This window comes from Pan troglodytes, chromosome 1 (assembly GCF_028858775.2).
Source record: "Pan troglodytes isolate AG18354 chromosome 1, NHGRI_mPanTro3-v2.0_pri, whole genome shotgun sequence".
Classification (NCBI taxonomy): Eukaryota; Metazoa; Chordata; class Mammalia; order Primates; family Hominidae; genus Pan; species Pan troglodytes.
In genome coordinates, this window is record NC_072398.2 from 146,554,028 (window position 1) to 146,570,196 (window position 16,169).

The following is a 16,169-nucleotide window of genomic DNA, read 5'->3' on the forward strand; positions in this document are numbered from 1 at the left end:
TTCCCAGAACTCAAGTACCTGTTTAAAACACTTAAAAACTTTCATTTAAATTCAAGAACTTATATGATCACATTTTAAATTGGTATTTCTTTGCTTTGCAAGGAAATTCACACACAAAACCCATCATTTTCATGCCCAATAACATGCCTATGCAACCTAACTTTGTTGATCTGTATGTTTAATGATATTTCAATTTCATTTTGATTGAGATTACATATCTAATAATATCTTAAGGAGCTGAGTTGATAAGCATTTACGAAATGTAATTTGAGAAGGTATGGTCTTTCTCAATCAGAAAGAAAAAAAAAGAAAACTTACCACAGCTAAATTATTTCCAATGCATTTCAGAAATAAAAATTTTTCTGCAATAGCATCTTCACCCAGGAACTCACCAAGATGCTCCCTCAGGGCTCGTAAAGTAAGTTGAGGAGATACTCTGAAATATTATAAAATTGCCTTATAATATAAAATGAAATAGATTTTGGATATACTAATGATTCAATAACTTTAGTCAGCTATCTCAAACACAAAGGTTGATTTAACGTGTCAGATATAGCTTAACATATTATGTTTCCACATTGCCGGCATTTTGTAGGTCTTCCATAAATAGCTCTTAAAATAAATAATTAAAAGTCTGCCTTTAAAATTATGCAAATAAACACTGTTTATAAATGTTTTGTACTGAAAAGGAAAACAACTGTCTCTTTGCTAATTTACTTCCAAATTTTATTGTTAAAATTTGCTGTGGAATAGATGTACTTTTATACATACAGCAATTAATGATTTAGCCACAGATATTTATTTTGGAAGTTTGGCAGGAGTAGCTAGTGCTTAAAAATTTTTTAAATAATCTAACATTGTCAGAGTACACATCTTTGCTTATTAGGGATACTTTGTTCCTGAATATCTAAAATTTAAAGCCATCACTTACGCTATCATCTGAGTTCTTGTTTTTCTGGGACCTTATGAGAAATATTAGGTAATTCATTCAATCAACACATATTTATTGAGCATCTACTATGTGTCAGACATTGTTCCAAGGGATGTGAATATGGCAGTCAACAAAAGAAAAATCTCTGCCCTCATGGACTTTACATATAATCTAGTGGTGGGATAGAAAAATTAATGAAGTAAATAAGTAAAAAAATGTAATTCATAAGACACTACTAAGTACCACAGAGAAAAATAAGGCAGGGAAGGGAGAAAGGGACTGTATGAATGATTTAAAATACAGTGATTAGAGAATATCCACACAAAAAGGTAATATGTGAGTAAAGACCTGAAGGAGATGGGAGAGCATATGGTTAGGGCAGAAAACTCATTCTAGACAAAAGGAACAGAAAGTACAAGGGTCCTGAGGTAGGGCTATGTGTTCCAGAACAGAAAGGAGGCTGATGTGGTTGAAGAAAGTGATGATGAAGATTAGAAAGAGAGGTACGCGTAAGGGGTAACAACAGGCAGTCAGATCACATAGTATTATGTGTCTTTTTGTGAATTTGAAAATACACGTCTACATACATATAAACACATGTTCTTTGTTTATATTTTTAAACAGGTCAGAGAAAGAGGCGTTGTAGATATATTGCTTTAACTGCTATTCTCAGATCAGCAGTTTTCCCTCCCTCCCTCCCTTCCTTCCGTTCTTCTTTCCTTCCTTCCTTCCTCTTTCTCTCTCCCTCTTTCTTTTTCCCTCTTTCTCTCTCTCTTTTTTGTTTTTGGCAGAGTCTCACTCTGTTGCCCAGACTAGAGTGCAGTGCTGCAATCATGGCTCACTGCAGCCTTGACTTCTGGGCCTCAAAGCAATCCTCCCACCTTAGCCTCCTGAGTAGTTTAGCAGATTTTTAATTTTAGATAACTTCTCTCTTAATTCACTTTGTGTATAACCATAATAATACACAGGTTATATACTGTTTTCTGGGTGGTAGTATTATGGCCAAGTGAGCTATTCCTACAGAACTGATTTAATTGTTACATAGCACTATATATTGATAGTATTCATTAAGTTAGGAAATGGATCTATCACGTGGACAAAATATTTTTCACTTATAGTTTTTAAATTTCCAAAAAGCATTTTTCTCTGAAGAAAACAGATTCTTCTTTCAGGCATATTGTTACATGACTACACAACACTTGCCTTAGAAATCCAGCTGAAATGAATTTGTTAACAACTTCTGTTGAAATGGTATTTAGCTTATAGTTCCATGATCCTTCAGGGACATAAAAAACATGAAGTTCCACCAACTGAACAAATTGAGAAGAACATCGGTTAAAATATTTTTAAAGTGAAAAAAAATCAATTGATGTCCTATAGCATTAAGTTTAATAAACACAATAGAAAAAAACATGGAATACATACATCCCTCTGAACAAACAAAAACCAAAATGAACTAAAAATTTGTTCTTAAGTTGGCCACTTGGCACTTGGAGTACATTTTCCCTTGGCAACAATGTTATAGATGTGGCTATGAGATTAGCTCAACATCTTTGGCATATGGTGTTTTTTCTGTGGCCTGCAGTAAGAATCCTAGGGCACCAAGACTAGTTTTCTTAACATCAACTTTACCTCACCTCACTCCCCACCTACTCAGTTCCATTGGGGTGAACCTGTGGAATCTTTATCCTTTGTATATTTTCTCCCTATTACAGTTCTGATGATTGCTAGCCCTCAGCACCTGCAAAAAGTTCAATACTGTGGTTTGGGGAATGTACTTATTCCCCAGAATTCCAGGAAGAACCTATTCCTGACCAATGAGAAAGAAATGATTGTTCTTACATTGGGCATGTCTATGCTTCTATGTAACTATCCACTTTTCCACTGATGTTTTGTTATGACCTTGATTAGAATCCTTCTATTTAGAAGAATATTTATATAACCACAACAGAAACAATGATTGCAAATATAGTCTTATCTTTTAGTCAAATTAAGTTTGATACTCCCTGCATATTAAATGTCAAAGCATTTAAATGAATATTCTCGAATGCAATATTAAATATCTGAGAAACCTTTAAAAGTTTGAATATGACCTACTGTTAATATTAGTAATTTCATAGGAGATAAAAATAGTTCCTGAGCATAAGGTTTTCTTCAAGTTGTTTTTATAAATCAAGAAAATTACTTCTATGCTTTTGATGATGATTATTAACTAACAATTTAAAATGTCTGTATAGATCTGACAGTGAAGTTTTCTATATGTTGCATTTTGAACACTAGAGCACTTAAAAGATTAACCCCTAGCTATACTATTAAATATTTGCAAAACCTTAAGAAATTTGAAGTAAATATGACCTTATCTTTATATAAATGTATTAATATTTTACAGGAGGAAACTATTTCTTGAACTAAATATTTATATATATGCTTCTTAAAAAAGACATTTTAATGGCTTTTTTCCAGAACAACAAAGTAGTTGAAAAAATATTGAAAAATTTTAAAGTACATATTAAATCTGACAATATTATTTTAAGGTTAAATATTCTATTTACACTCAAACCCTAATTTATTATAATCTTACCTTCCTGACTTTAATGGAAGCTACTCATCAATAACATTTTCATTAAAACCATTAGCTATTTTAAAAATACATTACAAGTTATGGCACATACTTTTTCTTTTGTCCCAAGTTTCAAAATGATTAGAGATGGCACTGTTGGATCCTGTCTCTATTTAAAATATGGATATCTTGTTCATCATGGATTTTTTTTGCATTAATTTTACTAAAAAAATTTTTTGGTAGCCCCTTAAATTTTTCATCTGTGGCAAGTACCTGATTTGCCTCAGACTAGTCCTGGCTCTGTGAGAAATATAGCCAATAAACAATAAATACTGACTTCTAAGAAGTACAATTTTTAAAATTTTTTAAAAATTAAAAAACAATAAACATAAAACACTAATAGGTAACATACTATATTAAAAAGTGGTAATTGCTAGGAAAAAATAATAAGTAGGGCAGGGTAAAGAAGAATGGGAAGATATGGGATGGAGAAGTTTTCAGTTTTAAATAGTCAGGGTAGGTCTCATGGAAAAGGTGAGATCTGAGTAAAGACCTAAGGGAAAAGAAGGAATTAGCCAAGTGAAGATCTAGAGGGAAAGAGTTCCAGAAAGAGATAAAATAAAGGTATTAAGGTGAGAGCATGCCAGTATGATTGAAGCAGAGAGAGTAGGGGAGAGAGTAGAAGATAAGTTCAGAAAAATAAGGAGGTAGAGGGGAAACATACAGCACCTTCTGGGCCATTTTCACCTACAAAATGGGAAGCTAATGCATGGTTTTAAGAGAAACATTAAGATCTGACATATATTTTTATTTAATATGAAAAATTTTAAACATACATATAAATAAAAAGAGTAATTCTCTCCCTCTGAATAAAATATTCAAAGTAAATAGGACATCATGACACTATATCCCTAAATTATTTGGCATCCATATTCTAAAAATAAGGACCTCTGTAACATAATCACAATTTCATTTTCACATCTAAAAAAATTAAAATTCCTTAATGTCAATTAATAACCAGTCCATATTTAAATTTTCCCAATTGTCCTCAAAATATTTTCTTAATCTGGAATTCAAACAAGGATCACACAATGCATTTGGTTGTTACGTTTTTTAAAACTTTCATCTTGAAGAGTTCCCAAACCTATTTTTTTGCTTTTTATTTTTAACATGGCATTGACTTTTTAAAAGATATTGGGTCAGTTGTCTTATAGAATGTTCTACATTCTGAATATACTTCATTATCTCTAAGGTGTCATTTAACTTGTTTCTCCAACCTCTTATCTCCTGTAAACAGTTAACTATATAGCCTTCAAGTGACACAGGTTACTACTTGGGGCAATAATATTTCATAAGTGGTGTCCTGTATTTTATATTGCATTATATCAGGATATACATAATGCTTTACTTAATTAGTTGAGTGATGGGAATCATAGCTAGAACAGACTATAAGAGGCAAGAAAAGAGAACTTGTTATGAAGCTACTGGAATAATTACAGTCTGAGACAATGGTGACTCACGTGCTAGCAGTAAAGGTTATTAAAAAGTAGTCAGATTTTGTATATATTTAAAAGCTGGAGTCAATCCCTTGGAAGTGGAGTTTAAGAGTCAAGTAGAAGAGTCAGAGTCAATCTATTGGAAGTGGAGTTTGAAAGAAGAGTCAAGTTGAAGAGTCAGAGTCAATCTATTGGAAGTGGAGTTTGAAAGAAGAGTCAAGTAGAAGACTCAAGCATGCAAGAAGAATCAAGTATAACTCCAAGGCATTTGGCCTCAGATACTGAAAGGATAGATTTGACATCACCTGAGATGGCAAAAGTCATGGGTAGTGCAAGTTTTAGGGAAGGGAAAAAAATCCAGTTTCAGACATATTAAGATGAGATATCTATTGGCCATCCAAGTGGCGATGTCAGTTAGTCAGTTGAATATAGGCCTACGTGAATCTGGAATTTGGGAAAGAGGACTGAGATGAGGCTATAAATTTGGAAATCCTTGGCATAAAGTTGGTATTTAAATCTGTTAGACTAGATGAGATCACCAAGGAATGAGCGCAGGTAGAGAAGAGAACAAAGAGCTGAACCCTGATGTATTCCAAAATTAAGAGGTCAGGAGGAAGATGAAGGCCCAGTAAAGATGACTGAGAATGAACAACCAGGGAGGTAAGAAGAAAACAAACATAATATGTATGCTAGAAGCCTAGCGAAGCCTATGTCAAGGAAGAGAAAGTGATTAATGGTGTCAACTGTTGTGCACACAGAGATCAAGAATGTTTAGGATAAGAATTAACCAACAGATTTAGTAATGAAAGGTGAATTTAATGAGAATAGTTTTGGTGGAATAATGGAGGTGAAATCTTGACCGCAGTTGGTTTAAGAGAAAATAGAGAGAAGGTATTGGGGGTCTGAGATGGTATGACATACTTGTTTAGAAGAGTGAAAGATTGAATTAATCAGTGGCAGATAGTAAGACTGCCCACCAGAAAAAGATTCCACTTGAAATTAATGGTCATGAATTTAAAGTGAGAATGGTACTTATGATGGTATACATTTTTTTTCTCTAGCCATGTTCAGCTGCTCAGGTGTAGGTACAGAATAGGTGGAGAAATGCATTAACCATGTTTGTTGTTTTGCCAAGCAGCACAATGAAGTGAGAGAGGGGCAAGGAGTCAAAAGTATGTGCAAAGGAGTGATCTTGACTGCTCTATGGAACTTAAGCTAGATATGGAGGGTACCAACCTCAATCATACAATTGAGAAATAGTGAAAAAGGTGATAGGATCAATGCATTGGGGATCCCAATATGCTTGGGGTAGAGGAAGTGAGCTAGAGACACGAGAAGTGTAATCAGGCAATGGGATACATGAAGTTGGGATCATGGTGGAGTCAATATCTAATACTTTATATAATCTATGTTTTTGCTTTTATAAAACTTTTCAAAAACAGTGATAAGCAGGTCTTTCTTATATTTTAGTATAAAAAGATTTTCTTACCTCTGATGAGGAAGGTCGACTTGGATTGAGTGACATATTCACTAATGTCTGAATGGGATAATTATCAATTGGAATTTTGTTTCTTTTTTTATCTTTCTTCATTTAAGTAGTACTAAATAAAAATTATAATAGTTTTTTTTGGCTTAAGATAGCATTCCACTCATTTCTGGTCTCTGATTTGTTCAAGAAATAAAAAGGAAAACACAAAAGCATTAAATAAACTAAAAATGAAAACTTAGAAATATATACAATCTTTATTATTCTAACTCAAAAGGACATATTACTAGTAAATAGGACTGTGTAATAAAATGAGCATAAATCTATACAACATGACAAATTACATTATAATGGACTTGTGACCAGGACATATTTTACTATTCTAAATAATTCATCTTTTCTTGGTCAAAAATTAAGGTTAAATATATAGCATTTTACATGAAGTAGAAATATACGTTTGGAAGTAGAAAGGCAGAATTTATGATACTTGGTTAGTATCAACTACAAATTCTAAGCATGCCTAAAGTTTTAGTTAGCCTCTTGGCTAGTTAAAATGGCTATAGAATGATGAAAACTGTTATATCATATACATTTCTTCCTGGGCTTTGATGCCTCAATAATAAAAAACGTGAACAATCATTCCAGGTGAAAATGCCAGTCTTTAAATATATCAGGCTTCATTTGTGTATTATTTCCAGTGTTTTTCCTCAGGATTTATGGCAGTTTATAAGAATGTATGATACAATTAAAAATATATAATGTATATAAGAAAAACTAAAAAATAAGGTAGCTGAATTATTACTCTAACAGGAATTATCAAAGCAGGATAATTCTTAAGGATACATTAATCCAACACAAGAGCTGAAGCTCTTCTAGATTTCAAAGCATTGCTCTTCCTTGATTTATGTTAAAATAAGGATTTAAATCCAACAAAACTTAAAATTCCTCTGATCTGGAACTGATTACAGCTCTACAAAACCCTAACAAGTACCACTAATTGTTTTAATAGTATCAAAATTAAAAGATTATTTCCTGAAATATACAATCTCCTTAAATTAGTTTTACACATTACTGTCCATATTTCTTACAATAATTAAAACTTAGAATGTGATTTGCCATTTTGACCATGTCTTAAGTACACATTAGTACTTTAAGAAAGTATTTATATATCTATCCAAAAACTCTGTATGCCATTGTATTAATATTAGCCTCTATTATGAACCTAAGTGAAAGATGACTCAGATACATATATGGTCACTTCATTATTAGATAAGAATTAGTTAATAATCTATAATAATTATAGCATATGGGCATTCATTGATTCACTGGTATGCAAATTAGTAGGCTAAAAGTTTTAATTTGTTACATATTAAAATGTGATATTTTAATTCAGAACAATTTTTTTTCTTTTTTTTTGAGACAGAGTCTCCCTGTGTTGCCCAGGCTGGAGTGCAGTGGCGCAGTCTTGGCTCACTGCAGCCTCTGCCTCCCAGGTTCAAGCGATTCTCCTGCCTCAGCCTCCCAAGTAGCTGAGATTACAGGCATGTGCCTCCACTTCCAGTTAATTTTTGTATTTTTAATAGAGACAGGTTTTCACCATGTTGGCTAGGCTGGTCTCAAACCACTGACCTCAAGTGATTCGCCCGTCTCGGCCTCCCAAAGTGCTGGGATTACAGGCATCAGCCACCACTGTGCCCGTCCCAGAACAAATTTTTAATTAAACAAACTCAAGATAGATCAGTCAAGACCTGCTTTATTGTTGTCCTGAGGTAAACCTATACAGGACCCCACTATACAGGTTGAGTATCCGTAATTTTAAAATCTGAAATCTGGAATGCTCAAAAATCTGAAACTATTTGAATGCTGACATGATGCTCCAAAGAAATGCTCATTGGAGCATTTTGGATTTGGATTAGGATTGTTTAACCGACATAATGCAAATATCCCAAAATTTGAAAAAATATGAAATCTGAAACATTTCAGATTATCCCAAACCTTTTGGATAAGGAATACTCAACCTATAGTATCCCTTCTAAAGTAATGGCAAAGAAGCCATGTTTGGGATTTTAAGAACTCCCTTTATCATTTCTGATGAGACCAATGCTGGAGACCAAATCCTGGGCTGGCTAGAAACAAACAAAATGTTCTGATGTAAAAAGATGAGCCCTTGGGGATTAGACCTGGGAAAAGAGCTCAAGATGCAAGCATCAGTAGACATTACTAATAAGAATATAGAAAAGAGAGCCGGGCGTGGTGGCTTGTGCCTATAATCCCAGCACTTTGGGAGGCCGAGAGGGGCGGATTGCCTGAGGTCAGGAGTTTGAGACCAGTCTGGCCAACATGGTGAAACCCCGTCTCTATTAAAAATACAAAAAAAAAAATGAGCCAGGTGTGGTGGTGTGTGCCTGTAATCCCAGCTACTCAAGAGGGTGAGGCAGGGGAATTGCTTGAACCAGGGAGGTGGACGTTGCAGTCAGCCGAGATCGTGCCACTGCACTCCAGCCTGGGTGACAGAGTGAGACTCCTCCGTCTCAAAAAAAAAAAAAAAAAAAAAAAAAAAAAAAAAAAAAGAATATAGAAAAGAGAAGTCATCAGTTAGTATCACAGCCATGAGGCAAGCCCATGTTATGGGAAAGCTATACTTATTTATAAAGAGATAGAAAAAGATAAAGAACGGAGAAAATGACTAAGTTAACTGGTAGTGAGAAGCAAACTGAGGAAGTAACATAGCTGTATATTTATAACTAAGCACTAGAGAGGAATCAAGAATTCTTGGGGCTGGTCTCTAGCCTTGGATCTACTTCCAGTTTGACCTATTAGCGTGACAGTTTCTGTTTTGGGATTTACAAGGGATATGTGCCTCCACTGCTGCTCTATGTTGCTCTTTACAATAATCTCCTCATTGCTTGTGCTAACTTGAGTAAGCCTTTGCTATTGAAACCATGAGAGGCTAATTAAAACTTTAGGCATGCATGCACTGTGGCTCACGCCTGTAATCCCAACACTTTGGGAGGCCGAGGCAGGCAGATCACCTGTGGTCGGGAGTTTGAGACCAGCCTGACCAACATGGAGAAACCCCATCTCTACTAAAAATACAAAATTAGCTGGGCATGGTGGACCATGCCTGTAATCCCAGCTACTCCGGAGACTGAGGCAGAAGAATTGCCTGAACCCAGGAGACGGAGGGTGCGGAGAGCCGAGATTGCGCCGAGCCGAGATTGTGCCATTGCACTCTAGCCTGGGCAACAAGAGCGAAACTCTGTAACAAAAAACAAAACAAAACAAAACAAAAAAAACTTTAGGCATGCTTAGAATTTGTAGTTGATCCTAACCAAATCATATACTAAATCCTAACATATAACATGTGGGATTTTCACATTTTTTACCTATTACTAATTAGCTAATGAACAAAATGATGCCAACAATTCAAATGAAAGGAGACTGATATCTCAATAACCAAAAATAAAGTGACTATGAAGTTCCTGTCTAATCTTTCATTTACTACATAATTTTGCTTCACAACTCTACTGCCAGGAATGGAAAATCAATTTTATCTTGCATGCTAATTCCCATCAACTGGTACTGACTATCTAAAAGTGAATTACTAAGTAGGATCCCAAGGCTACATCTCAGTAGGAAACAGTACAGAAATGAATTATCACAGTAAACTATGGGTTTGAGAAGGAGTAACTGTTGGTAGATGTATCACCTATCTGCCATCTCTGATCTGGTCCTTCCTTTCAAAATAGCTACCCATCATGTTTTCTCTGCACTTTTCCAAAATGATTTTCAGTGTCAGTAGCAGAGCTGAAAATCAAGCTTAAGAAATTCTGATACTTATTCTGTGTCTAGAAATAAGGATTCTCATAATTTTTATTTCCTGTCTGATTTGATAATATGGCATACAAAGATTGCTCAATGTACTTTAGAAAATCCTAAATGCCGACATGGGCTATGTTTAAATATACCAATAAAGTAGAATCTCACACAAGGTAATCACATTGATTGAGAGCCAGAAAAGCAGATTTCTAGTCCCTTATAACCTATACAACCATTCGTTGGTCTGAGTGTGAGTTTCTTAGTGGTAAGTGACTTGAACTCTTCAAGATCCTTTGCAGCTCTAAAATGTTTTGATTACTTGATTGCTCAAGGAATGCAACAAGTGAAAGGGAAACTTACATTCTGGAATAAAAAAATCAGAATACAGTTAACTTTATGACAGATGATGGGAGTATTTTTTGACATAATTCCTGATTCTTAAATCACCAAGGCGTAAAGTCTATCTGATCAGGATAAATTCAGATTATGTATATGTCCTGGGAGTTCTGCTTTATCTGGTTCCTGGTTAAGCTGTAAATAAAATTCTAATCAATTTAAAGGTTAACCTGTCTTAGGTAAACAGATTAAAATGCCTGAAATGAGGCCAGGCACGGTGGCTCACGCCTATAATCCCAGCACTTTGGGAGGCCGAGGCGGGTGGATCCCCTGAGGTCGGGAGTTTGAGACCAGCCTGACCAACTATGGTGAAACTCCATCTCTGATAAAAATACAAAATTGGCCGGGCATGGTGGCCCATGCCTATAATCCCAGCTACTGCGGAGGCTGAGGCAGGAGACTTGCTTGAACCCAGGAGGCAGAGGTTGCAGTGAGCCGAGATCACGCCATTGCACTCTAGCCTGGGCAACAACAGCAAAACTCTGTCTCAAAAAAAAAAAAAAAGCCTGAAATGCCTGAGGGCACTCCAGAATCCACAAACATTTATAGTAGTTAGACTTCTAGAACCAACTGAGGAATGAGGTTTGTTTTCTAGACACGTCCTAATGTTGACAAGAGGGCACTCCAGAATCCACAAACATTTATAGTAGTTAGACTTCTAGAACCAATTGAGGAATGAGGTTTGTTTTCTAGACACGTCCTAATGTTGACAAGAGGGCACTCCAGAATCCACAAACATTTATAATAGTTAGACTTCTAGAGCCAATTGAGGAATGAGGTTTGTTTTCTAGACACGTCCTAGTGTTGACAAAATGGCACACTTGTCTTGAGTTGAAAAGTTCTCAGGATATATAAGGACATTTTAGGGAGGGGGAGGGTCTCCCAGAGAGTAACAGAATGATATAGAATCAGAATCTATGTTGGAAAAGGAATTATAGAGTTAGGTTTCTTTTACTTTGTAATTTTTGTGGGCATGTAGTAGGTGTATATATTTATGGGTACATGAAATATTTTGATACAGGCATACAATGTGTGAAAAGCACATCCGGGTAAATAGGGTATACATGACCTCAAGCATTTATTGTTTGTTTTACAAAAAATCCAATTATACTCTTATTTTAAAATGTATAATAAATTATTGTTGGCTATAATCACCCTTTTGTGCTATCAAATACTAGATTTTATTCACTTTATCTAACTTATATTTCTGTACCCATTAACCATCCCCAGTCCCCACCCCACTACCCTTCCCAGCCTCTGGTAACCATCATTCTACTATCTCCATGAGTTCAACTGTTTCAATTTTTACTGCCAAATAAGTGAGAACATGTGAAGTTTGTGTTTCTGTGTCTGGCTTTTTCACTTAACATATGACATCCAGTTCTATCCATGTTGTTGCAAATGAGATGATCTCATTCTTTTTTATGGCAGAACGGTACTCCATTGTTTATTTGTACCACATTTTCTTTACTCATTCATTCATCTGTTGATAGACACTTAGGTTGCTTTTAAATCTTGGCTACTGTGAATAGTGCTGCAGTAAACAAGGGAGTGCTGATACCTTGATATACTGGTTTCTTTTCTTTTGGGTCTATAGCTAGCAGTGGGATTCCTGGGACATACTGAAGCTCTATTTTTAGTTTTTTTTTGAGGAACCTCCAAGTTGGTCTCCATAGTGGTGGTACTAATTTACATTCTCACCAACAGTGTACAAGAGTTCCCTTTTCTCCACATCCTCACCGGCATTTGTTATTGTCTATCTTTTGCATAAAAGCCACTTTAATTGGGGAGAGATGATATCTCATTGTAGTTTTGATTTGCATTTCTCCTGATGATCGGTGATGTTGAATACCTTTTCATATACCTGTTTGCCATTTGTAAGTCTTCTTTTGAAAAATGTTTATTCAGCTTTTTTGCCCATTTTTAAAGTGGATTATTAGATTTTTTTCCTATATAGTTGAGCTCCTTATATATTCTGGTTATAAATCCTTTATCAGATGGATAGTTTGCAAATATTTCTTCCCATTCTGTGAGTTGTCTCTTCACTTTGCTGATTATTTCCTTTGTAATGCAGGTTTTTATTTTTATTTTTTGAGACAGGGCTTCTCTGTTGCCCATGCTGGAGTGCAGTGGCATGATCACAGCTCACTGCAGCCTTGACCTCTGCAGGTTCCCAAGTAGCTGGGACCACAGGTACATGCCACCATGTCCAGCTTTTTGTATTTTTGTCAAGATGGGGTTTTGACTTTGCCATGTTGCCCAGGCTGTTATACAACTCCTGGGTTCGAGAAATCTACCTGCTTCAGCCTCCCAAAGTGCTGGGATTACAAGCGTAAGCCACCGTGCCTGGCCCTGTGCAGGTTTTTAACTTGATGTAATCCCATTCGTTCATTTTTGCTTTGGTTGCCTGTGCTTGTAGGGCATTATTCAAAAAATCTTTACCCAATCCAATGTCCTGGAAAGTTTCTGCACTGTTTTCTTTTCTTTTTTTGAGAGATGGGTCTCACTCTGTCACCCCGGCTGGAGTGCAATGGCGTGATCTCCGCTTACTGCAATCTCTGCCTCCCGGATTCAAGTGATTCTCCTGCCTCAGCTTCCCAAGTAGCTGCGACTACAGGCATGTGCCACTACGCCCAGCTAATTTTTGTATTCTTAGTAGAGACAGGATTTCACTATATGTTGGCCAGACTGGCCTGAAACTCCTGACCTCAGGTGATCCACCTGCCTCGGCCTCCCAAAGTGCTGGGATTACAGGTGTAAGCCACCATGCCCCAACTCCAATGTTTTCTTATAGACGTTTCATAGTTTGAGGTCTTAGATTTAAGTCTTTAACCCATTTTGATTTGATTTTGGTATACGAGGAGAGAGACATCTAGTTTCATTCTTCTAATACGGATATTCAGTTTTCCCAGCACCATTTATTGGAGGGACTGTCCTTTCTCCAATGTATGTTCTTGGCACCTTCGTAAAAAACGAGTTCACTGTAGGTGAATGAATTTGTTTCTGGGTTCTCTATTCTGTTCTACTGGTCTATGTTTTTTTTTTTTTTTTATGCCAGTACCATGCTGTTTTGGTTACTATAGCTCTGTTGTATAATTTGAGGTCAGGTAACATGATTCCTCCATTTTTATTCTTTTGGCTCAGGGTAACTTTGGTGACTCTGGGTCTTTTATGGTTCTGTATAAGTTTTAGGATTGTTTTTAATACTTCTGTGAAGAATGTCATTGGTATTTTGATAGAGATTGCACTGAATCTGTAGATTGCTTTGGGTATTAGAGACATTTTAACTATATTGAATCTTCCAATACATGAACATGGAGTATCTTCCCATTTTTTTGTGTCCTCTTCAATTTCTTGCATCAGTGTTTTATGGTTTTCTTTGTAGAGATCTTTAACTTCCTTGGTTAATTCCTAAGTATTTTATTTGTAGCTATTGTATATATTTTTTTCTCCAAACTTCAATTTCCTTAGCCATTATAAAAAGAGAATAAGCTCATTCTTTGAGAAAGAAGTCAGAATTGTGAAATCCCCCTTTGAAGAGATTCAGCTTTTAGTTAAACTACAAAGTACAGCATGTGACTCTTATTTATTCAAATTCTGAATTTAGACCTAGTGAACTAAAGAACTTAGGGTACTAATTAATTGAATACGGTGAAGATCTCAGGTAAATTTAAATTGACAGTGCTCTGCTGACAAAACATAAAGTGACAGATTACTTGGTGGTCTTTTCTTGGCATTTATTGCTAAAAGAATCCTCTTGGTGACAAATTGTTTTTACAACAGGCCAGTCTTCAACCAACTGAATGGTGAGCATCTATGTCTGTACAGTTGGTAACATGTTTGAAATGTCTTAGATCATTGTGGAAGGTCAAAGAACATCTAAACAAAAGTTTAAGAGATACAGATAGTTCATAAACTATATTTACTGGTAATCACTTCAGATGCAACTGAACTTAAAGTTATCTCAATGGTTTTGTTTTTTTTTTTTTGAGACGGAGTCTCACTCTGTCGCCAGGCTGGAGTGCAGTGGTGCCATCTCGGCTCACTGCAACCTCTGCCTCCCAGGTTCAAGCGAATCTCCTGCATCAAGCCTCCTGGGCAGCTGGGACTCCTGGGTGGCGCGCACCACCACGCCCAGCTAATTTTTGTATTTTTTAGTAGAGACGGTTTCCCCACGTTGGCCAGGATGGTCTCGATCTCTTGACCTCGTGATCTGCTCGCCTCAGCCTGCTAAAGTGCTGGGATTACAGGCGTGAGCCACCATACCAGGCCTCAATGTTTTATTTTTCTTTTGTATCCTAAATAGAATCTTTAAACACACGCTACAAAAAAATAACACCTGGTGTTTGAGACAGCACTCCAGTCTGTGGTTTCCCAATGCAGCAGTTAATAAAAAAGCAACAATTTTTTTTTTTTTCTGAAACTGTTTCGGCCTAAAACACTGCTTATTCCTCAACAGTCTCCCTCACAGAAGTAATTATTGGACCATCTATTCCCTAAAATCTCTTCCAGCATTAACATTCCACGGTTCTAAGAGTTCAGTGATATATTTTACAACTACTGTAAAACAGATCATTCTTTGAATAGATACTTGTGTTTAATCTTACAAATCTGTAAAGTATGAATGACGTTTTAGCATTATACAGTCAACAAAGCACCAAAGGTGAAATAATTACAATACCTTTTGGGAAAAGACAATATTTATTGAGATAGCTTTCACATTCTTTTTACATATAATGTCATTTCATTCTGAAAAACAACTCTACGAAGCTGTATAATTTACTTTGAAATAAGGAAATAAAGCCTCAGTAACTTAAGTGGCTTGCCCAAGAATACCATAAGTAGCAGAGCCAGAATTCAAACCCTGGTTTTAACCCCAATCATTACATCCGTATGAATTAAGTAAAATGCTAAACTTACGATGTACATTTTTGCGAACTGATATAAACTGTTGAGTAAATAAATTAGATTTTGTTGACCAGTGCAATTACACATGCTTCCCTAATAAAAAATTTGAAATCCATTAATGATAAAATTATTAACATTAATGGAAAACATCAGCGCATTCGGAGATTGACTACCCGAAAAGAAATAGGAAACATCTGCCCTTAGTGCTGTGACATAACACACATATTTCCATGGAAGAAAGAAAGACCTACTGGCTGAGCCTATTTTGTTTGGTTAGATCCTACCCTCTCTCCTAAAAACTCCTTTGGTACTCAATTTCAAGCAGGAGGTAATAAATTACAACGGAAATACTAAAGAGCAAACTTTCCGGAAACACAAAAATAAGTTTTATTTTAAAAAGTACAATAAGCATTAATTCTCCAGAGTAAATGGGTAACCGAGCAGACAGGTGTAATCTTCGGCCAGCACCTTGGCTTCTTCACAATCTCCCTTCAGAAAAACCGATTCAAGAGCTAAGAAGCCAGTAAAATCAAACCTCGAGAAGATCCCTTCTCCAGCGAATCAGCGCCCCTG

General features: G+C 35.8%; 1 protein-coding gene across 1 annotated transcript in view; it reads right to left on the reverse strand.

Annotated features, from left to right (window-relative positions):
• Positions 1–16,169, reverse strand: part of SPATA1 (spermatogenesis associated 1) — a 59,590-nt gene that overhangs the window by 42,926 nt on the left and 495 nt on the right. Inside the window, exons 2-4 of the mRNA XM_016921559.3 lie at positions 6,477–6,649; positions 2,135–2,241; positions 319–436 (exon numbers count right to left, since the gene is read on the reverse strand). Of these exons, the coding sequence (XP_016777048.1) occupies positions 319–436; positions 2,135–2,241; positions 6,477–6,578 (327 nt within the window). The 5' untranslated portion in view covers positions 6,579–6,649. The remainder of the gene's footprint in view (positions 1–318; positions 437–2,134; positions 2,242–6,476; positions 6,650–16,169) is intronic.